We start from the raw sequence: 26,203 nt of genomic DNA, 5'->3' as shown, positions 1-26,203 counted from the left end.
TTAGGTCGTGTGTGTGTGGATAGACAGACTGTTTTTTTTGTAGTGTATTGTAATAATTTCTGGAGGTAGTTAATATACCACAGGCCACTAGTGCTTAAATATGAAAAACATTCATGGTCACAACAGAAAAAGCACAGAAACCACTGAAATATGATTATCAGCAATTATGTACACATTTAATCATGGTTAAATAAACTTTACAAATACACTGTGAGTGAGTGGATTTAGTTAAGAGTCTAGGATCTTTCTGAGTCCACGGCTGTGGAAAGAACTGGATCAACTACACAAAATCAACTTAAAACACCACAGTACCATACAAAAGTAAATGAAAGTTGTATGTGAATAAGGAAACAGTGCCACACAAATCTGAAGTACAGAAGAAGAAGAGAAAGACAAGTCAGACTGGGAGTGCAAGTATCTAAACTTCGTCTTCTGTCTCTTTAAATCTGATAAATGAATGAGGAAGTGGTCCAGTTTAAGCAAACCATTACATAGAAAGCTCAGGTTACTCGTAACTGAATTTTTGTGTAACCAAACAAGCAGATGTCAACACTTCAGAAGGCTACAGTGCAGATTTGAACTATGGCATTTATATAGGTACTCACAAAAACATCCCACATGGCTGTTGAGTGAATTCAAGAGAACAGACATTTCCACAAGTCCGACTACAAAACACTAAAAGACAGAGCAACCATTTGTTAAAGATTACGTACGTCAAATGATTTCAGTTGTACAACACTGCTATAACACATACCAATTCCAAAACATAAATAAAAAGTTGTGACCAAATTAGTATTCATAATCCACTTTGTTCTTTCTAAGTAACGAGAACAACAATGCTCCGGTAAACATGATACTCTACAATACCAACATTGGCCAAATGGCTTCTCACAAGTCGTTGTTTAGGTGCTGGGATATTATTGGGTATGACCGAACCAACACAAGACTGCATCCAAGTTTGCAAAATGGCAAAAAAATAATATTAGTCAACATAATAACTACTTTTTGTTGACAACTCAGACGTTACATGACGTTATATGCCAATATTACTGATATAAATGAGATATGAGAATGAAGAGACAACAGTAATTGAACCTCAGCAGGACCACATGTGTGCAAATTCTCAGAAAGCGATCCTACTGTATGACCTTTCCATTCCCATCTTGTATAAAACAAATGTAATAAATAAAATCTTTCAAAATCTACAAAAGTTTATTGTGCTATCTGGTAAAACAAATTCATAAAAGGGATAATCTGCCCAAAAAGGAAAATTCTGTCATATCATTTACTTTGGTGGAACACAAACAATGCCAACAATGTTTTAAAGGAATAGTTCACCCAAAAGATTAACATTTTAGCGTCATTTCTTGTTGGTTTCCCATTTGACTTCCATAGTAGGGAAATAAATGGTATGAAAGTCAATGAGGACCATTAACTATTTGATTACCTGCATTCTTTAAGATATTTTCATACAAAAAACAAAAAAACAAAAAGACTTTTGGACCTGCATGGAAGTTAGTAAATGAGAATTTTAGTGTGAACTATCCATTTAAGACTGCTTTTGTCTACACAATGAAAGTTAAATGGGCTCAAAAACAACAGACATTTTTTCGTGAATGTTCTACAGCAGAAAGTAAGTTATTCAGGTTTATGAGGTGGGAAAAAATGACAGAATTTTCATTTATTAGAAAACTATCCTTTTAATAAGACAGTTTGGCAGGTCAATGACTTCTAACCTACAAATAAATGATACTAAACTAAGACTCCCTACTCCTGTTTTCTCTACGATTCTGATTTGAATGATAATGGAAGCACCCGTCTCACAGTTTTCTGGACTTATCTAAGGCTAACAGCCATCCTCTGGTTTCCTCTGTTCTCTTAGCTTGGATCCAAGCTCGTCGGGTTTACTCGCCGAAGTCTCAGAGCTTCCCTCCGCCTGCATTGTGCTGATCCACGCAGCTTTGAAAAGCGGATGAGATGGCACTGGTGTAGATGTCGTGACCTCCTTGTCATCAGAGTCATCAAAGCTGACCTCCTGAACAGCTTCCTGCTTCTTAAACGAATCTCGTCTCTCAGACAAGTTTAGCTTCCTCATAACCACACCGCCAGAGTCCTCGCCTGCTGGCCAGCCAGGTACAACCCTTGTCTAGCGTGGTCGCGACACACACAAAACCTGAGGCAATGTCACTAGTTTGTGACTCGAGTCCCTCTGCTTCGCTCTGGGGAACTTCCACAGTGTGTCTTCGAGTGGAGAAGGCCTTTTTGTCTCCATGTTGAGCACCGGAGGGCCTCTCGGATGAATGAACCCTGCTCAGCAGTGGCGAACGAGGTGATTCTGCGCTGCGAGGACACACGGTCTGTCTCACGATGGTCGGAGGGGACATCATCTTATTATGAAACGAGTGGAGGCTTTTAGGAGCTCCGGCGAGGGACGATGGAGAACACTGTGGAGACAGAGGCTGTGAGGAGGGATTGCAGGCGAGGGGGGGGGGAATACTGTTGGTGGACTTGCAGCGGCCTCCCTTGCTGTAACGGAGACCAATCTTGGATCCCAAAACGTGAAGGGAACTTGAGTCGACTTTGAGGATGGGAGAATTCGGAGAGCTCGAGCAGGGGGAGGAACTCTGAGGAGAGTTTGAATCTGTTGAAAGAGTGCAAACAATGCTAATCACTGACGTACTACTCAACAAAAGCAAAAGTTACTTTATTTAAAAACAATTCATTAAAAACGGATTGAGATTTAATTGTGTTTGCATGCACACGTGACTGACGCACATTGGGCGAAGCAGTCGCGCAATGCATGATATTTCACCTCAACTGCGAATTTGCACGACGTGTTGTTGCGCAAGCCAATCAGCAAAGAGCTTGACACGTCTGGTTTGACAACATCAGCGTTTCGTTTAAATTGTACTTTAACAACCGGTACAGAGCAGCAATAGCGGTAAAGAAAAGGCAAAACAAAATGTTGTTGATGATGATGTGCGTCACACTCCTCAGACTGAAAACCATCCAGCAAATAACACAATGCAAATATTTGCTTAGCTTTTAATGTGCACACACCATAATGCTTCTCAAATAAGCTTTCAAACTGAAAAAATATATAAATTTTCACACACACACACACACACACACACACACACCCCCCAATTTAGAGAGGTTTTTAAATTATTAAATGCTCATCTAGGCTGCATTTATTTGATCAAAAATATAGTGGTGGAAAACGTGTTATTTTTGAACTAAACAACCTGTATTGTTTGTAGAGAGCTGCATCTCTCCCTCTCTCTTGATAATTAATTCAAATAAATGCTATAATTAATATAAATGTGATATTACCACACCATTTTATCTCTGTCTGATTTGAAGTGGGTAGAATGCTAGAGCACACAAGCCATAACTGACAAAAATAACTGTTGTTTTTACCCTTCTGGTCATATATTGCACTGTGAAGAGTAATACTAGTTTTAACTCGTCTATAACTTGGCAAATGACCATGAAATAAGCAGGACTTCGAGGAGGCAACCAAATTCCGCTTCACGTTGGCTGGTTCTTTGCCTCCACATCATGCATGTACAATCCTTTAACGCACAACTAGCCGTTGATTATCCCTTAATTAACGTATAAATATTTTATAACTTGAACTAATATTTTATAACTTGAACCATGCCTTACCATTATCTGATTATCTGATTTAAAGCTACTTTTATGGATGATTTGTTGAATCATGAGGGTCTTTTGAATGGAAAAAAAGTAAATACTTAAATACCGAGAAATAATTATTTTTAATAAATACTTTCTATTAAAGAATCTGATTCCTTGAATTAGGAATTATTTTTTGAGGCATATCTGATTACAGACCGAAGCAGAAAAGGAGAGAGTGTGAGTCATACCACATGACAGGTCTGGAGCTGGGCTTCTGCACGGCGTGTTGGGCCCAGGAGACAGGCTCGGCGTCGGGGAGTCAGACAGGCTGTCGTTAGGTGAGTGCTGAAAACCCGCCGAGAAACTGCGACTGTTCTGAATCCCTGGACTGTGTTTGGGCAGCTTCTTCAAAAGGTTTCGCCGTTTGCTAGAAAAGTTAGGCTTAAATTAGATTTTGGGTTTCAAAGAGTTTAACTAGTTTAAAATGTTCCACAAGACACCACATCTTTCCAACCTGTCTTGACCCTCTTTCCTTTTGCTCTTTTTACTGCGTCGTGCCATTTTCCCCTTGGAGCTGGTCTTTCTCGCAGGCCCAATTTTAATGGACGTATTCTCAAGAGGAGTCGTCTGTAGAGTCACTTTACTGCCACTCTACAAAAAAAAATTAAATATAAAGAAATCAAGCATCTATTCAACTCCCTATTGAAAAAGCACATGGACTGCCTTTAACTCCAGATCTATTTGATAATCGTACCTTCAGCAAAAGCTCCACCACATCGGTGTGCACCAGACCCTGGATACACTCTCCATTCACATGAGTGATGAGGTTACCAGCCCTCAGCCCGGCCTCGTGAGCAGGACTGCCGTCTTCAACGCTCTAGATCAACAGTGACACAGAAAAGCACATTTAAATGGGTCAAACCAATAAAAATGTTAGTACACTGGGTTCTGAGCATGAATAACCATAGTGATGAAGTTAAATTTGATTTTTTTTTTTTTTATGAACAAAATGTAATTTTTCATTTAGCTTAAAAAAAAAAAAAAAAAAAACTTTGATGTGTGTAACAATTCACAAAATTGTTTATAGAACATTTCAAAGGTAACAACAAAATCATTATTGCACACGCAAGTTTTTGTGGCTCAAGTGTAATCTACTCTAACTATGCTATTGTTATCGATTCTTTGTGGAAGTCTATCAGCGCTTAAGAAAAATACGCTTGCTGCGTAAATCTGATGGAAAAATACAAATTTAGGCCCCGTTTACACTAGTGTGTTTCAAGGTTGAAAACCGAGACTTTGGAAAACGCTGCACACCCGTTTTAGTTTAGAAACTATGCAGGACAATCAATCGGCAGAAGCAGGGTTGGGTACCCCTGGTATAAACAATAACATCATGCTCATTATTGTACCCATAGATATATATTGGTAGATTTCTCATTCGACCACTCTAAGCACACAGACGTGTCTGCCATCTAAATAATAGGCCATCTATCTATACATATCTATGATTACATTACATTCAATTGAGCAGATGCTTTTATCCAAAGTGACTTACAAATGAAGACAATGGAAACAATCAAAATCGAAATAGCAGTGATGCGTGATATAACAAGTCTCAGGTAGATTAACCGTTAACTAACTCTCAGTTAGCGGTCACATGACATGAGTTGTAGGTTTTGTAGTGGAGATTGTTTCTGAAACGCAGAAGAAACGACACTGTAGATGAGGATTATTTTTCAAATTGAACATTTTTTAAAATGAAAAACGCACTAGTGTAAACAGGGCCTCCTTCTCTGCCAGCAGGAGGTGCTTTCAGCAGAAATAGCGGTTTTCCTGGTAACAGCTGTACACAAAGAAGCTGAGCTGAGCTCACAATTATTCGTTGAATAAACATGACGGTCTACTTATGGCGGTCAGTTCTGATATTTGCGGTGATCGGAGTTGAAACATATGACTACATAAAACATTTCACAGTTGTACTGTTTCTTTCCATATAACTTCTGATGCTTGTTTTTGTTTATTTCGAGCTATAATAAGGAAAAAGAATAGATGTTCAGTTCACATGCTGCTTAAACCGAGGCAATGAGTTTCAGCCCACCAAATCTCTTTGGTCAAAACCATAAATTTAAAATGTATTTAAAAATATTATAATGAAAGTTAACCACTATACAGAGTGGAGCAATGCACACTGCATCCTTATTACTTACCCAGACCATGTGGTGCACTGTGTAGACATCAGTGTCGCCCATGTAGACCCGAATGGCACGCACGAGTGCAAAGCCGCACTTCCTCCCAGAGCTGTGAATGACCACAGGAGGACGAAGACTGTTCATGCTAAGAGAGAGGTCTCGGTTAGGGGAAGAATCCCGAGATGAAGGGGATTGGATGAGAGGGGAGTGTGAAGACATGGGGCTTGTCTGGAGCCCACCAGGGATATCATCTACAGCAAAAATACATGATCATACATATGATAAATGCCTCATAATAGCTGCAATATTCACACATTGTTAATAAATATCTAACACAAAGTTTGTCGTGTCATGTTTCGCTTTCATCTACGTCAATAGACTCTCTGTTCTTCTCAGCTGTTCATTGTTCTCTTGAAACCACCTGCTTCACTTGTTTATTGTTGTAGTCACATGAATTTCAGTTGCCTTCGGTGTGATGCTATCACATGATGGTACAACGCTACATGAACACATCTGAGCTCACTGTACCTGCTGTGACGATGAGAGAAAGGCCAGACACGGATGCAGACTTGGGGACTTTGCATGTAAATGGTGAGCGTGGTTTCTCTGGGGTCTCCTGCTGGAGCCCGAGGCGACGCGGACCCTTGTGGTCCCTGCGGTTAGTAGGTCTTGTTCCAGTGGAGTTGCTGCTTGACAGACGATTCGCGGAGATTTGACACAAGACCTTCTGAGAAAAACAAATACATAACAAAAACTCAAATTGAGAATAAGCATTTACAGACTGACCAATTCACAAGTTGCCCTTTAATTTGAACAAATACTAGATTAAAATATGCATTAAAAATGGTTACCCTCATCCTCAGGAAAGGCAAAGTGTGGCATGGCCTCAAGACTCTGAGTGCTGTTCAAAATTAGGGGACTAGTGCCCCTCTCAGGCTGAGAGGAACTGGGCGATGCTCTCGGCCTCGGACTTGGACTGATAGAAAAGAAATGACATACAACAAATAAACAACACTTTGAAGCAATCATAAGAAAGAAAAATACTAGAACCAAAGCAAACATTGTTTTTTTTAATATACCCTTCGGACGCAATTTTTTGCTTGTAAAACTTAATGCTTGCATTATATCACTTTTCAAAAGCGGTTATTCATGCACACCATTATAATTTTATTTTTGTATTTTTTAGTTATGACTTCAGTTTTAGTTCTACATTTAGTCGTTTCTATTTGATTTTGAAAACATTTTAAATAAAGTTTCATTTTATTTTAACGTTTATTTGATCTCAATTACATTTTCAGTCAATTCTAGGACGAGTATCGTTTTCACTTATTTTCCCAGCAACAAGGCACATTTCCGCATGGGTTTGTTGCTATAGGAACACCTTTAAAGTCTTCCAGAGTATGATTGTTTGGCGTATGATGTCCCATGTTTTAAAATGATTCAGATTTTAAAAATCGTGGCGTATTCCAGCTTTATCTAGGTATATACACACGAAATATTATGTAGTGTGTTAGTCTGCTCTTCTGTACACAGCAATCTTTACCTGCCCCTGTGGGAATCCTGCTTCCTGTCGCTGCTTGGTAGCTGTCTTGGGTTTTCAACTGGAGACAGCATTGAATGACCGTCCCACCGGTCCTCCTTCTCCTCACTGCAGCTCCGCTCAGAGGAGGACAGGCTCAAGTTGGACGGAGAAGCCAGCTGCTCGGTGCTACTGTACACCTGATTCGCATGACAAAAATAAGTCTTAGCATGTTAAATGACAGGCGTCACTATGATATAACATTGTGCACACAGCTATTTCACCTTGCTGAAGCGATGCGAGCAGGAAGAAAACTTGATCTCCTGATAAGACTCATCATCGTTGGTCTCATCGTCCTCCTCAGAGTGATGGTAACGGTCAGAACGTGCTGGGCAGCAGATGAACAGAAGTTAAGCTGCATCTACATTATATTTATATTTCATAAAAATCATAAAAGAGCAAGGGAGCCACCTACTGTCAAAGTAACTTGTGTCGTCTTCAGTTTCAAGCTGTGGAATGAACTCCGCTTTCTGTCTTAACAGTCCACTCCAGTCCAGACCATGAAAGAAAAGTGATGTTTGACCTCTCTGCTGCCCTCTCCTGTAGGTCATACCACACATGAATGGTAGCTGGCTACTTTATGACCACGACCAAATTCCTAAACAGTTGTGTTGGTACTTTAAGTGTCATGGCTACATTTCTGTTTAAGCTTTTGCATTTAAGCTTTTAAGCAGAGTCATTACTAAAACTGAAAGAAACAAAGGATAAAAACAAAATGTATAGAAATGACTGAAAACTAACAATTTACATAATGCTCAAATCAAACAGATAAATAGGCATTCATTAGGACTAAACTGGCAAAACACCCACCAGCTCCCAAGCGCTCTTTGGGACTCTGTCTTAGCAGTTTTGTGATGAGGTCTTGAGACTCAAGAGGCAATGCATCATCACCCTCTGGCCACTCAATTTCATCTATGAAGTGACAAGGACACAGACAAATGCACACAACATTAATCGTATAAAGTAGAATTTTACACTGTTGCCAAGCACTGAAAGCTTTTGAAAAATTAGGGCTCATATCAAGAGAGACAACTTCCAAGTCTATTCTGATGCTTCGATACAGCTCAGATTTGTTCCGCGAAATAGGGCAATGGGAACCTTTTCAACTCGTTTTATCATCCAGCAGACAGAAATCATTTCAATCACGATCATTCGTTCAATCGCTCTTAGGGTTTAAGATATCGTGATTCTTACCACTGACCACCTGGCCAAAGAGCTCTTCTGGTGTGTCTCCAAAGAAAGGCACACAGCCCACCAGGAACTCATAAAGAATAATACCCATGGCCCACCAATCCACAGGTTTCCCATAACCTTGCCTGAGGATGACCTCTGGCGCGATGTACTCTGGCGTGCCACAAACCTAGAAAACAAGAAAGAAAAAGTTGTCAGATCAACCATACCATACAAAATCTTTAATATTAATTTTCTAATATATTAGAAAAATACATATAAGTTCAAGTTTGAACTTCTCTGAAACCATAGTATAGCCTGTGTGAGTTAAATTAGTTAAACATAACTAAATTAACTCATTATGTAATGTTCAGCATTACAGTATAGCATGTTACTGAATTAATGAATAAACGACAACAACAACAAAAAAAAGGCTACCTTTGCAGGAATGAAATCAAGTAAAATAATATACAAAATTTAAATCATTATTTGCTCTAAGCTTTCCATTTACATTACTTTTTAAGTCTCATGTTTAACAGTTTTTTCCGTCATGGAGTCTGGCGAAAAAAAGCAGAAATAAATACCTAATTTACTTAAAATATTTTCTTCCATGTAACACTTAAATCTGATTTTATATTGTTGTTTTATGCATTAGGCAACAGCCATTGCATTTTTTGTTTCATGCAAGAAAAGAAGAAATTATGTGGATAAAATAAGAAAAGAAAAGAAGTAATTTAAATCGAACGCTCAAAATTAGTATGTTATTTGGTGTGCTGAATGAACGGGTAGACTGACCTGTTTATCAATGAACTCTCTTGTGTCTTTCTCCATGTGTTCTTCATACAGGTTTGTGGTCATGTTCATTAAACCGATTTTAGACAGACCGAAGTCAGTGAGTTTAATGTGCCCCATCGACGTAATGAGCAAGCTGAAGTCAGGAAACAAACACAGTGATTGCAATATCTGCAGGAAGTGGAGTCAGGCATAATGGCAGGATTACATCATCGAGCAGCTCTTACTTGTCAGGTTTGAGATCCCTGTGCACGATACCATAATTATGAAGATACTCTAGTGCCAGAACAGTCTCTGCAAAGTACATTCTGGCCATGTCCACCGGCAAGGGACCCATATTCTTCAGCAAATTTGCACAGTCTCCACCTGTAAAGACAATTTCATATTAAAACACTACAGCTGCAGACACATGACAGTATACACAAGGAATGGCGCATGTGTGTGTGTGTCATAAGATTAGATCAAGAAACATATTTGCAGCAACACATCACTTTTCTGACTCACCCTCCACATACTCCATGACCATGCAGAGGTGCCTTCGTGTCTCAAAGGAGCAGAACATGCTGACAACAAAAGGGTTCTCTGCAAACGTCAGGATGTCTCGCTCCACAAACACCTGCTGGATCTGGTTCCTCAGGATCAAGTTCTGCCGGTTGATCTTCTTCATGGCAAAGCGCTGCCGTGTCCCGCGATGCCTTACCAGGTACACAGCCCTGCAAGTCAACACATTTAGATCAGGATCAAAGCTGTTTGATATTCTAAAGAGCTAAACTTTATAAAACTCTCAACAGTTAAAAAAAAAAAAACTGACACTTGTTGACTTTATAAATGCTTATAAACGGAGAAAGAATCTGGGCATCAATAAAACTCATTACCAACACAACAAACTAACACAGAAACATGTGCCTCGTTACGAGAAGACAAGATAAATGAAAACAATGTGCGCTCTAAAACAGACTCAACTTACAAAAACGTGTTTTTAATATCTTCTGAACGGATGGGATCCTAGTCTAAAGCTAAAAACTGTGCGTCTTTGCCTGTCGTAATTCATGTTGTTTTCTGTGAAATCTGTCATCTCTGACTGGCCAAAATCTGGAGATTTATTCTGATTTTCCACCACTAGAGTTGATCTCTCCAGAATGCAAACTGAGGGAAAGCTCTAGACAAAAGTTATAAAGTGTATTCCAGTCTTTTTATAAACTGGCAACCTAAATTCATGCGATTCTAAAAACAATGAAATTTCCTCTTTAATGAAAAAAAAAGGAATAAATGTAAGCTCACCCATAAGCCCCATTGCTGATGAGCTTTATAGTCTCAAAGTCTCTTTCCAGAGGTTTTCTTGAGGCGTTGTGGTTCCCTGACGATTCTGGGACACAAAATATGATTCTGAAAACTCTCAAGAATGGAACAATACCACATCTATTTGACAAAAAAAAATTTTTTCCCCCAAAACTCAACTTAACGTATATATTTTCCCACTTCCATTCAAACGTAAATCTGTAATACAAGCATGCCTTTACAAATATTTCTGTTAAATACTGTTCTTTTGAACTGAAAAATGCTTCGCAATTTCAGCCAAAATATTAGGCACCAAAAAGTTTTTCAATATAAGAAATGTTTCTTGATCAACAAATCAGCATATCAGAATGATTTATAAAGCATCATAAAGACTTAAGTAACAAAAGCTGAAAATTGAGCTTTGCATCACAGCAATAAATTGCACTTTAAATTTCTAAACATTGCCATTTTACTGCATTCTAAATCAAACTGATGCAGTCTTGATAAGCATCTTACAAAAACAATAGTAGCATATTCAGATTTTACAACTTCTGTTAGTGCTTCCCATCCAATCTCAATTATAATGTACTACTATTCTGAGACAGTTTGAGAATCTAAAGTTGTTTTAATTAGGGTGACCATAAGAGCCATTTTGCCTAAAATATCTAGTTTTTGGCTTTATTTGAGCGACCGGTGTATGGCATCACTTCCTTATGTTATCAAAACTCTCTCTGGGCTCTATGAATCAAAGTAATACAGAAATCCTGGTAAGGATGAGTCCTAAAAAAATGGACCTTATGGTCACCCTATTTTAAAGTTACATTTTTTTTTATTTTACTTTTCAATGATAAATTAAAGGTTCACTACACGCTGTATTTGCACCAATACTACTGCAATCCACATTTTCCATTTCTTTTCACAGCTATACAAAATTGTGCGTTTGAAGCAAAGACTTCTGAAATAGCTTGCTCCTCGGCTGGAAAGAAAAGTATGAGACCTCCAGCAGTGTAGAGAAACAGCGAGCAACTTTAAGAATTTTGTCAAGCTTTGATTTATTGCCTTACCTCTGCAGTGTCATCCAGATCTCTGCTTGGGCTGCCTGAGTTGTTGTGCTCAAGCTGCACCATGTCTGAACCAAAAAAAAAAAAAAAGAGAAAACTCAATCACTTGTTTGCCTGAGGCTAACATTTAATTACCCTTTACAACATAGACAAAACGTATAATTTAAGGGTGAGGTGCTAGATAAATCATAATTATACCCTCCAGGGTCTCGGGTGAGACCCAGTTGACTGATGATATATCGGGGATATCAGTCTTGATGCCCTGGCCTATTTTTGCTTGGTCTTCTGCAACTTCGGACGCTGATAAAACTCCTCAGGGTCAAACTCCTGATGGTTAACAGAAACATGGCATGTCAGGATTATATGAATGGCATTAGATTGAGGCATTAGATTTTGTAATAATAAATTACAAAAAGGTAGATTAATAGGCTAAATAACCCACATAAAATCTCAGTAATCAGACAAGCTCTCTCTCTCTATATATACACTTAACCATAAATTAAAATTGGTATTGTGGTCTCTTAGACCCAAAACAGAAAATAAGGTTTTAATGCGATAAAAATACATTCTTCTTAGTACAGAACCATCTTTTTACCAGACACTCCAGTAGTCTTGCTGGTCTGGAAATAATGATGAGAATCTTCTTCACGAGTTTGGCAATCACAGTCACTTCCTCGCTCTCAGAGCGCTCATATGCCTGAAAAAAAACACTCAGGGTCAATGCAAATAAACTTTATGAGCACAAAACAAAACAACCTACATTTTTGCATAAAGTTTGGTAGACATTACCATGAGTCAGATCTCAAATGGTAAAAGTTAAAGAAATAAGTGACCCAATTTACTGTGAAAGGACAGAGAGAAGTAATCATGGAACAAGACCATAAAACCCCTTCAAGCTCCCTATGACATTTAAGACAAACAAGTCACTTCAAGAAATAGTTCAACCCAAAATTAAATATTTGTCATTTTCAATTCCCCCTCGTGTCACTTTAAACTTGTATGGCAGCATTTAAAAAAAGAAGAATTTTGGAGCTCTTTTTCATCAAACAATTTATCCTGAGAATGTCATTCATTTAAAATATCACTAACAAAAAAAAAAAAAACACAACACCAAACCCTGCCACGCAAGCAACTTGGAAAGGTAAACGGAATTTGTTGCACCACGACCTGTTTCCTTTTGCTTAATTTGATCAGCCTCTTCTCTTCATTTGCTATTCATGACTTCAGAAGCATGAAGCAAAAGCTCCTCAGGGAGACAAAACAGTCTCTCACTTGCCCTAATTAACCATCCTTCCCTCCAGTGTCGACATGACTGCCCGGGCACACAAACACTGCAGATGACTAGTGTGCCTCTTTCCAGAAAAACTTTACGTGACAACAGCGGCTTGGTATGAGGAATGAAAGCTGCCGGTTTATTTTAAAACGAACACATGTGCCTGTATAGATGCAACATAATTCCGAAGATACCGCAGTGCTTCAGTGCAGCAGTTTGCTGAATGTCATTTTCTGATTAAATGTGACAGGAACAGTGCTTATTAAAAGAATCACTCAGGACTTCAGGGGTCTCGCGTCTGGAGCCACAAGGCTCTCAGTCAGTGATCATTCAGTAAAAATGCTTTTATAAAGACGACAGGCTGTGGCAGTATCAGTGATTCAGCTGAGAGCTGGAAAGAGACCATTAAACCACCCAGTATGAACTACAGCAAACTAGGGCTGTCAAACGTACCATGTTGAAAAACTAGCACTGAAAGAAAGTTGCACATGTAAGTGGTCAAATGCATGTCCTGGCAAGATACTTATGTACAGTCAGTATGGCTGAAGAGTTGTGCCTTGAGCTTTAAATGCACTCCAACACACATGCCACGGTGTATTACGTAGCTAATATTATTCAAACAAAAACACAGACCAAACAAAAGAAAACAAAATCTTTCACTACTTCTGGCCTGGGTTACTAAAGTAGCTATAATAAACTCATAAAATCAAATATTTACACACAATTAACAAACTCCAACGGCATCGATTTAGTATGATTTAAAGTAATTTAAGTAGTTTTATTACAAAACTAATACTGCCATTAGACATTATAAAAACCTTAAGCGTGGTTCACTTTATCTGGATCATTTTCTATTGTTCCAGAATTATTTGACAGATATTTTTGATGTTCTTGCAAAACTTCTTGTTCAGTAGTGTGTGTGTAAATTTCATGTTGTATTATGTATGATTGTATTTGGTGCTCAAGAAACATTTATTATTATTTTCAAATTTTGAAAAATGTTGTTGTTGCTTTACAACCGTTGTGAAAAATATCTATTTTTATATAACTATCAACAAAGATTTAAACGGCAGTTTTCACAACTGTCTTTTTTTTTTTTCAGTGAAATACTAGTCCTTAGCGACATTGCAAACTAGATTGACGCAAAACCAATCCATTTTTAACAGATCCAAATGTCAAGGCGATACTTTCCACATTTTTTACTTCATTACAGGTATGCGTTTCTACCTCGTGCAGGAAATTGTCTAATTTTTCCTGAAGTTCCACAAAGTAGCAGGATGTGATGAGCCCCTTTCTGGACTTCTCCAGACAGTCTCGGACGAGCTCGACCAGCTGGTGTTGAATGAAGCCCAGCACTCCATCCGGCAAGAGGAGGAGCTCTGTCTGGGGAGTAGTCTGCAATCACTGCCAGCAAACGCCCCTCCATCTGAGCCGTAGCCTGCAAGAGTGATAAAACACGGTGAGACTGCGTAGCTGACAATTGTCGTTTGCTTTGTTTGGACCAACCAGGCCATCAATTTTCCCACAGCCACAATTTAAGCAAAGTAAACAACATGTGATGACCTGACGTGGCGTCCACGTCCATGAAGAAAAACTCAAATTTAAATGTCAGAGCTCAATTACCTTTGGAAACCGTTCTTTGTAGACGTGATTCATCATCACAATCTCGTTATCAAAAGAGCCACATGTCCTCCCAGGGCTACAAAACAAAACAATACTTCAGGTTACATTAAATTGATCACATACACTTTTACAATAAAACAATAAAGTCAAACAATAACTAAGTTGGTTTACATAATGTGTGTATATTTATTATGTATAAGCAACTACACATACATGCACGTATAAGAAAGGAATAAGGAAATCGTTATGTATATCGTTTTTATATTATACTAATATAAATATATACATATAAACATATGTAAATATTTTCAAAATACATACTATACGTGTGTTTATTTTTATGTATTTACATACTAAATATACACCGTACACACAAAAATTATGTAACCAAAAACTTGGTTGCGGTTAGTTACAATAACAATTATATTTTTAATATGCATATATTTCTGAAAAATGGGTTCCGTGATAAAAAAAAAAAAAACAAAAAAAAGTGATAAATGCTGTCTTTATATTTAAATATAGATAGATGTATTATATTTTCTATAGATTTTCACACAATTGCACACTTTCCCTATTTTGAAACTTCAAATCCCACAATTACATAAAAATAATAACAAAATTTATCCTACAAGTTTATAAGTGATGCAGGTTTTAAAAATCATAAAATGAGGACAATTATCTACTAAATAAACTTAATAAAGTAGAATAATTTTGTTAGGTAAAATTTTTAACTTTTACCAATTTGCCAGAAAAAACCAATTATTCTTTGAAACATTAAATCTGTATATAGATTAGCCATGCCAAATTAAATCCAAAGCAGAGCGCGGATTAAGCATTAGCTAATTAAACTACGGTGTTGGCAGACCTTTTCCCTGACTGTATAAGAGCATGTAGAGTGAGTATTACCTAGCACGTACAAGCCAAACTAATCTTTCATCCTTATTCACTTGTATCACAAAAGTTACAAGATTTTATATTTTCTATGCCAGCACACATTTTGCACCAGATGAAACAAAAAAAGAAGAAAATACAGCATTGATGTTCGTGTTTCTTTTCTTTTCTAACACATAGAGACCTAAGGCTCCTCGGCCGAGGACGGAAAGGCGAGGCTGTCCATCCTCATCTGCCACACTCTCTGAGCTCCTGAAATGCTTGAAGAGGCGATGGAGGTCATCTGGGGTGGGCTGGGAGGGCAGCTGGTGCAGGAGCTCCTGTGAGGAGGAGGAAGACTAACGCAGAAGAAAGAGCGAGAGACAGAAACACAGCTAGATTCAGACAACAAATCACATTTGCATATGCCTGTTGTGTCACCCCAATTTATAGATGTGTAAAACGTAACAGCAGTTGTTCTCGGCAACGAATACACAGAGATCTGCATAGCGGGGCGGGCGAGTACGCTCAGATTGCCGCGAAGCTTCAAGTGGCGAGCATCTGACACTCTAAAGCTGCTTATCAGTGTGTGCAATTATGCAAGACAACTACAGGACCAGGACGCTTTCCATTCTGGCTTGCAGTTGTCTGTGGCATAGATGGTAATTTAAGGCTGGAAATCTCGGGAAAGGAGACGGAGAGCACATGACGGGAGCAGCGCTGGAAGGAGGAAACCAGAGCTTCACAGCTTCCCTCTGAATAAAGTCTTCACTGACACTAGCTCAATAGCACATTGTTAGACCAGGCTGACCTCATCGCATGAGCCATGAATGGCCATATATCATTTCAAAACAGAAAGGGGCTATTTTTTTTTTTGTACAATCTCATTGAAAATAAATCCATGAAATTAATGGATTTTCACCACTGAGAATTACCCACAATGGTCAACCCTGTAGACATGTAACGACCAAATGCTATTTTTGTAGCAGGATGATCAGTTCAAATTATATAAATAAAATTATATATAGTGTGAAGGTCACTGATCACCATTTATAAGCGATTTCTAGCCAATTAGATTTTAGAAGAGAACCTATGATGGAAAAAGGTATATTCATGATTAAAGTTGCCCATAATTTTCCATTAATCTTTTAAACGTCATTTTTGTCAGGAATGGAAATCACTTTCAATAGACTCTGACTGCTTCAACATTAACACTGTAAAGTGCAATAATAGTAATAGTGCAATGATAATAATAAGAAGAAGGAGGATCTAGAATGCTGTGTACTTGTTACTCTTTTTCAACTAGCGGCACTAGTACTGCAGTTAAAGCGCACTCCAAAAGCGAAATCAAATGATCTGCAGATAGCAGATATAATATATACGTTGGTTTGAACACATCTGCTCTGTGCATTGTCTGATTACATAAAAGGAAAACACTGCAGATAAACTGGACTGATGGCTGAAAGAAAAAGGAAAACAAAGAGGTCTTTTGAGGAGAGTTGAGAGGGCCCACTCACTGAAACAGCAGAACTGGGTGGATTGGTTCCATATCCAGAGAGACAGATGCCACGGACCACCTTCGTGTGTCTGGTCTAAAATACAGAGAGACACAACAAAACATAACGTAAGGAATCTTCAGATGGTTAAAAAATTATTAAAAGTGCTGGTTGTTTTAATAACTGAACAACAACAACAACAACAAGTACTTCAATCAGTCACATCAAAATCATATACTTACACAAATTTCCTCATATACATAAAACGTTTGGGGTCTTATGCTCTACAAGGAGGCATTCATTTGATCTAAAAAAACTGTAATATTTGTTAAATGTTTTATTTCCTGTGTAAAGCCGAAATTTTCAGTATTAATACAGTAACCATTAATCCAGTCTTCAGTGTCTGCTCGAGAAACATTTCTTGTCTTATCAATGTTAACAATTGTGCAGCTTAATATTTTTAAGGATTATTTGATGAAGGATTATTCTCAAGAACAGCATTTCTTTCAAACAAAAAAAAAATAAAAAAGGCTTACCGACCCCAAAATTTTAGCCTATACACCAGATTTACAAGTTTGTCAGCAACATTAAAAATGCTATAGAATATATATCAATATCAAAACTTAAACCTAACTTACTTTAAGAACTTATAGGACCTCTACACAGTCATATCATTCATCCACAAATAGCTACATGCATGCTTGCTTGCTTTTAGGCACAAATAAATACACAACCAAAAAAAAAAAAAAAAAAAAAACAACTCGTTGAATCTTCATCTAGCTCTACAAGGAGGCTGGTAGGGTCCCATCATTTCAAGCAAGCATTAATAAAAGCGGATGGAGCCTCAGTACATAATCACGGCAGCGTAAAGTAATGAGGCTACACACTGACTTCACTATAATTGCTGTGACAAATGCCAAGCTTCCCATCCACGGTACAGCCTTGAGGGCAGCTGCAGCGAACGCAGAATCTCATTGGCCGGCTAGAAACCTTTCCACTCATTCCTTGCTTCTTTTATACAGCCATTATGAAAAGGCAGATATAAGATGATGCATGACAAATGACTAAATGCAAATACACTCGGACATGTTTGCCGTCTCATTCTGCTCAGCTCTTACCTCCGTATGAATGGAAAATTGACCGAAGGACTGCGGAGACATTTCTGGGACTGTCCAGAGAGGACTGCTGCCTGTAGGAAACACATCTCTATGATCAATAATGCACATTACGGTTGTTTTTGAGTTAATGGATGCCGAAGTGGTTCCTGTATTGCCTGGCACTCATTTGCAAGGCTTTGTTGATAAAGTGTTACTAGCATTGGCATATTCCAGCAGTGGGGCTGGCTGTGCAGCATGTTATGCTAGCCTGTATTTATCATCATGCATGGTGTAAATCAAACATCATTATCATAATTGGAGAGAAGCAAAAAGTAGTAATTATAGCTACCAGTTTGCAAGGAAGGGGTGAGAGGCGGTCTTGATAGAGTAGGTGAGGAGCCAAACTCTTCCTCTTGTTCCGGTTACTGTGGAAAGGCAAAAATACATAGTTTTCTACAAATACTCCTGCGTTATGAGAGCCGTCTGTGAGGATGGTCTGTTAACGTCTTTAGAAGTGGAACACAATTTGAGATTACAAAAAAACATTAGATGTGGTATAACTGAATCAATCAATAGTGTCTTCGGTTTCTTTGAGCGGGCCTGTGGACATTTATTACATAGTAGAAATTATGAATTTGGGCTTTATGTTAACACATTTCAGCCTCTTTAGAACACAAATTAAGTCATTTTGATGAAATCTGAGAACTTTCTGACCCTGCGCGAGCACCAATAGCAACTACCACATTCAAAGTGTCACATGAACTGTTTTTGAAGTTTAATGATGCCTTTACTACCTTTCCCGGCCTAGAAGCGTGGCAGTCACGGTATATCTTAATTTCTGCTCTAAAAATAAAAAGTGTCACCGATCTGAATGGGATGAAGGTGACTAATGACAGATTTTTTTCCTTTAAGGTTTCATTCTATTGCTTCTATCTTTTTCTTCAATGGGAGCGCGTTGAACGGAGCATGCTTCGACCATGCAAAGACTCACAATGCTTTTTCTATATTCTTGGTCAGCTTAATGGGAGATGAAGCAGGTCGCCAAAGACGGCTTAAGTAGTAAACATGCTATCAGTGACAAGCAGCTGCCCACTCATACACAACAAGTCTGGTCATGTGACATCAACATGGCAGCACCCAATGAAGGGGCGACTTTCCATGCAGAGTAAAAACGTTTTTTTCCTCATCTCCGTGAGCATTCACCACTTTAATGAAAATATACACACACATTAAAGCAGTTTATTTCCTAATACCCAAAATCTTTCTAGCTAGCTAATATTTGCGCTGCTCTTACATTTACATGCTTTTTATTACCTTTTCTTAAACTAATTTGTCTGGCTTCTATTAAAAAAATAAACAACCCTCCTTATGACCTGACGACCTTATAACCACTGTACTACTACAATCGGTTAATGACTATACTTGTTGGCAGGGATTTCAAAACGAAAGATAACGACACGTCCGTCGCAGGCCCCCGTACGTACGGTTAAACGTATATAAACGTTACGAAAAGACTAGGCGACAGAATATGACCGTCCACCGCCGACAGGACAATGAGGAGCAGAGGACGCTCGGCAGTGCGCGGCCACGCTTACTATAGGAAACAAAAACGGGCAGGGGTGGAAAATGAAAGCGTGCATGCGGCCCACGACCAAACCCAGGGACGCCGCCAGAAGATACGTTCAAACCGCGACAGTTACACGGGATTTTAGTAAAAAGAACGAGCCCAGTTTATCAAGCGCATTTCTCGCGGTTGCGTCCGTGGGTTTTTTCCAGTTACGTTTGGCGGACCAACCTTGACGACCAGCAATCAATCACAACAACAAAAAAATGAGCAGCAACACGCCTGAGCTCGTCGTTACCTTTGGGCCGTTTGACTAAAACTCCGGAAACGAACTGACTTTATAACTCGGACACACCGTCCAGTAATCTCGATCAGACATGATGTCGGTGTGCCTGTCTTCGTCGTCCCGCGGTTAGCAACTCATCGAAGATACACCGCAGCATTGCGACGAGTAAAAGCACCGAAGTTCAACGCAATTCCCAGGCGAACCCATGTCGACACAGACTCATCGCGCCCGGTAACGCCACATGGGAGTAGACAGAAAGCGCCTTGCACGGCGGCGCGATGCCATCATCGCGTTATTTTCGCCGCGACACATTGCCACATTGGTTTGAAAATGCCATCGTCTGCTACCGAGCCCTGTCACCACAACGGACGCTGCCCTGGTTTAGCAAGGTATAGCAGCACGACCGTACGCGATGGCAAGTTTTGGGGCAACACAAAAAGAAAGCGGGTGCATGGAGGAGGAAGTTGTCATAAGAGTCTGACTGAAAGAAGGGTCGTGGCGGGGTTTGAACGTCAAAGCCGGGCAACTAAACCCGCCTCCTTTAACTTAGCATGCAAAGAGTGTCCTGTTGCAAGCGTAATAGATTATTGTGGAGAGGATAATGTCAAACCCAAAGACAAACTAAACTTTTTCAAAAACTTTCAAAAACCCTCATTTTCATGTGTGAGCGTCACTGTTACATTATAAATTAATTCATGAACACAGTTCCAATGAACACTGAATGCATGAAATGATTAATATTAAACATATTGCACGTTATTCTATATACATTCTTACATAATCGAATAAAGACAGATACATTATTACCAGTAAAATGAACATATTGCAAACTTATAAATAATTAGCCTAACTCACGTTCTGTTATTTTTTCGATACATAATTTCTTATTATGCTTAAAATTTAAAAATGCTTGCTTATGTATTTTAAACAAATATGTAGCAATAGAATGTTAATATTTAAATATAAATACTAAAATGTAATTTTTTATAGAACTGTTTTTTACTTTTTATGCAACCAGAATGTCATTTGCTTTTGATGCACTTTAAATGAATTTGAATTTTTCAATGCAGATTTCTATAAAATGTGTGTAATATATATATATATATATATATATATATATATATATTAATACAACACAAACACTAGAATTAATAAAATGTAAAAAGAAAATAATGCATTAGCATATAATGGAAAAAGTAAATGCAAGCTGAAATGACAGTGACTAAACATTATATTAGAGAATGAAGTCACTCACATGTTTCCTCTCTATGTGGAAGGCTCAGTTCCTTCCTGGGAAGTAATAAAGACTGAGTTAATTTAAACAACAAGTCATATGTATCAATGTGTTTTAATGGAAACACAGATTATGCATTTAATATTGCATGAGTAAGAGGGTCTTAGATTTCAAGAGAATAAAATAAGATGATCATGATCAATCACACAACAAGAGTCAACACAATACATTTTAAGATCGCTGTTTTAAACTCTTTTTAAAACCTACAATGAAAGTTATAACCCAGAAAACATATGATCCAATTCCACTCAAGAGTTCAATACTGAGGAGATGCAAGGTTTGTCTTATAAAGGCAATCACTCACACTCAAACTCAAACTGCAGTCCACATAGCATTACACATCTAACAAAACAGAGCACGCTTTTGGTTTGTATTTCTTGATCCAGACTGATTTAATGCTTATATTAAGTTTTGCTGTCCTAATTCATACTCACTATAATCAAATTATGCGTTATAACCTCATAAAATTCCTGTGCGCTGGCCAAGCTCCCCAGTCAGTCCTGAAAGCCGAAGCCAACGCCTCATTGTCCCTTTTGGCTGGAGAAGTGGCTCAGCCGCCGAACATTTGATGGACATCAGAAAATTAATCGGAAATATGAGGCCAAATTAACGCTTCGTTAGATGTAGGCTGGAGTGAATAATCGAACTCTACAAAAATCCCACGCATGTTTAAGTGCTTATGCGCGACGCACACACGCCATCCCCTCGCTATCTCTTCTTCAGCCATCGCTCAGCCAAAAGCAAACCCTTCCATAAACAACCATTTGTGATGGAGAATGACATTAATCACATTACAATACATAAACTAAGATCCAAAGCTCAGCCTTGTGGATCGCCACAGTACCCTCTTCAGCTTTTGGATATATAAATTTGCCAGCCCTTAGAATATGGAGAGATGTTTGTGCTAGCTAATTTTGTTTTAACAGGGCCAGCTTGGCTTTCTTTGCTAGCCGTCAGAGTTCCAAGGGCCACTGTCAATGCAGTGCACTTTGTCGTCAATGAATGTCTTGTAGATGACCAATTACAAAGGTTGCCTTGTTTAGTCTCTGCCCTTTATGCGCCTAACTTTTCCTCAAGGATGTTTCTTTATTAAGAAAGAAACTACTTATTCTGAAAGATGTGCTTAAAAGTTATATATTTCTTCATACTTCAGAGCACTTTTTGTGAAGACCAGAAGTGCAATTAAAGTTAGGCTCTACAAAAAAATTGACTCATCCAGTTTCATAGTAAACCAACAGGCCATATGTTGCACAGCGCTGGGTGTGAAGTTAATAAAACTCTGCTCTGTCAGTTCGACATAGGGTCAAAACACGAACCTTGTGTCACTGTAGTTCGCTTTGCACAATCACACGCTTACGCTGATGCAGTTGTGGGTGATGAAACAGCAAAACAGAAATTCAGGTTTACCTCTGTGCACAGGTTGAAGTCCTGGACATGTGTGGACAGAACATCAGACAACCTGGCCCACAACAAAGAAATGAATCCACGACCAGAGCATGACCAACGCCCGGCGCGATGCGGTAAAATGTGACAGTAAGATGCCACGCTGTAATACACGAGGAAAGAAAGAATTCTTCCCGTCTGGTTTCTAATGTTATCTTCATTCTTTAATGATAACGGATGTCATTTTCATTCATTCATGAAAATAAACAAAATACAGTACTGAACAGAAGGTTGCAGCTGCACCATAAAAACACAAAATTAGACTCAGATTTACTTCTACACACACACACACACACACACACACACACACACATTTACTTTATAGCTATAATGGGACATTGCAAAGACATCTTGTTTATGTTGAGCTAGTTCTAAATACTTAACCCAAACCACATAGTCTTATAACCCAGAAATCTTTCTACACTTTCTGCAAAATAATCTTTTAAATAATTTATGTATAGTTTTAACAAATGAGGAATCCCTTAAAAGATGATGAGAGATTTTGTCAAGTTTTGCTCAAAATATGGTTCACACACACACACACAGACACACATTGACACACACATTTAACACTTGGCCCACAAATACAAACGAAGTGTTCGAATTGTTATCAGAATTTAGATGCATAAACAGAATCAATTTCTAAATACTTAAAATATGTTTTGATTCGTTCACTTTCGGCCTCCTCTACATTTTTACTGTCACTGGCTAGACCAATCTAGCACACCTTCAGAGGAATACATTTAAATGATAGATTATAAAAGTATTTCTGTCGGGGAGGGTTGTGCAAACAAGCAAAGGCAAGTCTTCCATCATAAACAGATCGGAGCATAACAAATGCCGTGATCACCATGGCAACTGCTGATGAAACGCGGGCTCGACTTCCACTCGAAACGCGCATTTATCAGCCGTTGTTTCAAACGTCGTCAGTATAAAAACATTTATATATATACAAAGTATGTAACTAAAACCTTTTTTCCCAACACCACACGCGCCAAACAAGCCATATGCGATTCGGTGTAACGTGTACAAACAAACTGATGCGAGAAGTGTGATGGGTTGCAACGAAACAATCGCTTTGTAAAAAAACAAAAAACATGCTGATTCTGATGAAACACTAAACTCGTGTTGTTAAAATGAACAGAGATGCATTCTATTAATTCAAAACGAAAGTACTAAGCTGTCTTATCACGCATGCACGCTTACCTGTAGACCACGCCGCCTCAGTACATTTGGCTCATCCATTGGTGAATATATTTCTATATTAATTTAACCCATACTGTAGGGATGAATGTCTTTCCTTCTTCACTCACGAGACTTCAACCCGTTTCTGGTCACCAGCGTATCCCGAAACAGCGAGCACGCTGTCACCTGACTGGCGGATGCCGAGATGTCCGCGAGGAATCCAATCAAAACGCGCAGCTTTGGCACCATATGGTATTGAGCCGTGAATCAGGCCGTTGTGCTGAGGAGCTTTTGGCGTGCCGTCTTTCATATTAATGTAGGGTATGTCGACTGTAGTTCTTAACCGGGGGAGTTTAGAGTGTGTGTTTATTGTTTATTATTTGTTAGGGTTAACTCTATCTGCAAAGTGCGGTCTCTAAATATCAGTAGAGGTCATTTACAGTTTTCATGTCTGGTAGCGGTTTTTAAACTGGTGTAAGAAACACTCCGTCTCTTCATATCCGTTTTTCAATGCAATTGTTTTGTGGAAATGACATTTCCACAATTCATTTTCATATGCAAATGGTAATACAAATGTTGTCCCTTTTAGTGTCATCGTGCATACAGCGCCATTGTTGCATTTCATCTTCATGACTTTTTTTTATAATAAAATAAGTTTTTATAATACTGATTAATTCGCAGTTGACTGGCACTGTCAGTCATGGATATTGTCTGTCACCGAGTGGCACCACAATGCTTTGATGTAACAATGCAACATTGGTTGAAACAAATATCACAACATTGCGCATAAGCCGCCCTTGTCTGCTCTCCTTTATGCACAGAACGCAGTCTTTAAAGGTTTTCAATGACCATTACGATGTGGAATTCTTGGTTGTTTTTAATGTCGATGATTGAGTGCATATTCTTATTTTTATTTTAAAGTTATATTTTTGGTGAACAAAATAGTAATGTCAATGCATGAAGGGTCTGAGGCGTATGGATCCATGTGCAGGCTTATTAAATGGAAGGCATGGTCAAACAGGCAGGCGCCAAACAGGCTAACAGGAATATCAGAGGTAAGACAACAGCAAAATCCAGAGACAGGCGTGGTCAGGTCAGGCAGCAAACAATCACTGAACTGCAGGTAAGACAGGCAGGGGTCAAACCAGATAAACCAGAGACAATAATCCACGGCGATCTAACAGCGAAACAGGCGAAATAATGCAGCCCTGCAGTTGAGTGGCTTGCTGCATTTATAGTCCTCTGACAGGAAGTATAGCAGAGGGAGTGGATCGCAGATCACCCAGAGGTAAGATTCCTCTCTGCTGGTTTGGTGACATAGCCCTCCTAGGAGCGACTCCTACGCCCACAAACAAACAAACAAAACATAACTGGGAGCTTGGGAGGGGTCTGGAGGAGCGTCAGCAAGCTGAGACCAGGAGAAGAGACGGTGGAGGAGCCAGGAGAAGACGTGGAGGAGTGGCGGGAGCCGGAGGCGATACCGAGCCCAGCCATGATGGTCAGTGGTGGAGCCGACGGAGGGAGGAGCCATAGAGAGGAACGGTCATCAATCCCATGGAGCCGGACCGAACATGTGGAGCAGGTGGTCGAGGAGACTGAGGCGAAGGCGGAGAGCAGAAGAGCCAGGGTGATGCAGAGGCGCTTGGAGGTCCCAGGCGACACCGCAGGCTTTGGCGACCGATGCAGACGGGGACGAAGGACGCGGCGAGCCAGGAGCGACAGAGGACTGAGGTGAGCCGGGAGCCTGACAGAGCCGGAGGGACGGAGGGACGAGGCGGCGCTGGAGGAGAGGAACTTGAGGCGACGGATTGGTCGACGACCGCACCAGGGCGCGTAGTCGAGACGATGGAGCCTGGTGAAGCTGGTGGATTGACGGAGCAACGGTGGAGAGGGAGGAGCTAGGAGCCCAAGGGAAGCCGAGACGCCCACAAGCCGAGCTGAGTCCGGGCCCGGAGGCGGACGATGAAGCTGAGGATTCTTCACTCCACGGCGGCAATGGAGACCAACAGACCTGGGTACGAAAGCCTCCAGGTGGAGGGCAGAGGATGAGCAGGGGGCTGCTGATCCATCGCCGACGGGTGGTAAGGTGGGAGGGGGTGGGTTATCTTGAGGAGGCGGACGAGGCGCCGGCATCGACGGAAGCGCACGAGGCGCTGGCATCTGACGGGCGCACGCAGGCTGGCACTGGACGTACATCGAGGCGCTGGCATTGGACGGGCGCACGAGGCGCTGGCATTGACGGGGCGACGAGGCGCCGGGGCACTGACGGGCGCATCGCAGGCGGCACTGGACGGGCGACGCAGGCGGGCACTGACGGGGCTGAGCACGAGGCGCTGGCACTGGAGGCTTGGGCACGGCAGGCAT

General features: G+C 39.8%; 1 protein-coding gene across 1 annotated transcript; it reads right to left on the bottom strand.

Moving 5' to 3' along the window:
• Positions 1–602: 602 nt before the first annotated feature.
• On the bottom strand, positions 603–26,203 carry mast3a (microtubule associated serine/threonine kinase 3a). The gene is given in 33 exon segments (XM_043262715.1): positions 603–2,118; positions 2,121–2,171; positions 2,174–2,641; positions 3,888–4,066; positions 4,154–4,290; positions 4,394–4,516; positions 5,847–6,079; positions 6,357–6,516; positions 6,518–6,555; positions 6,680–6,804; positions 7,372–7,547; positions 7,632–7,735; positions 7,823–7,930; positions 8,203–8,319; positions 8,602–8,767; positions 9,373–9,505; positions 9,597–9,735; positions 9,874–10,082; positions 10,651–10,711; positions 10,714–10,735; positions 11,712–11,776; positions 12,008–12,035; positions 12,304–12,405; positions 14,209–14,343; positions 14,345–14,419; positions 14,605–14,680; positions 15,680–15,704; positions 15,707–15,833; positions 16,992–17,032; positions 17,035–17,066; positions 18,089–18,122; positions 18,125–18,159; positions 25,665–26,203. Coding segments are annotated over 33 exon segments (4,335 nt in total). The 3' UTR covers positions 603–1,846.

This window comes from Puntigrus tetrazona, chromosome 2, assembly GCF_018831695.1.
Source record: "Puntigrus tetrazona isolate hp1 chromosome 2, ASM1883169v1, whole genome shotgun sequence".
In the NCBI taxonomy this organism is placed as follows: domain Eukaryota; kingdom Metazoa; phylum Chordata; class Actinopteri; order Cypriniformes; family Cyprinidae; genus Puntigrus; species Puntigrus tetrazona.
Note: the sequence above shows the minus strand (reverse complement) of the source record. Positions and strands in the feature narration are given on the sequence as shown.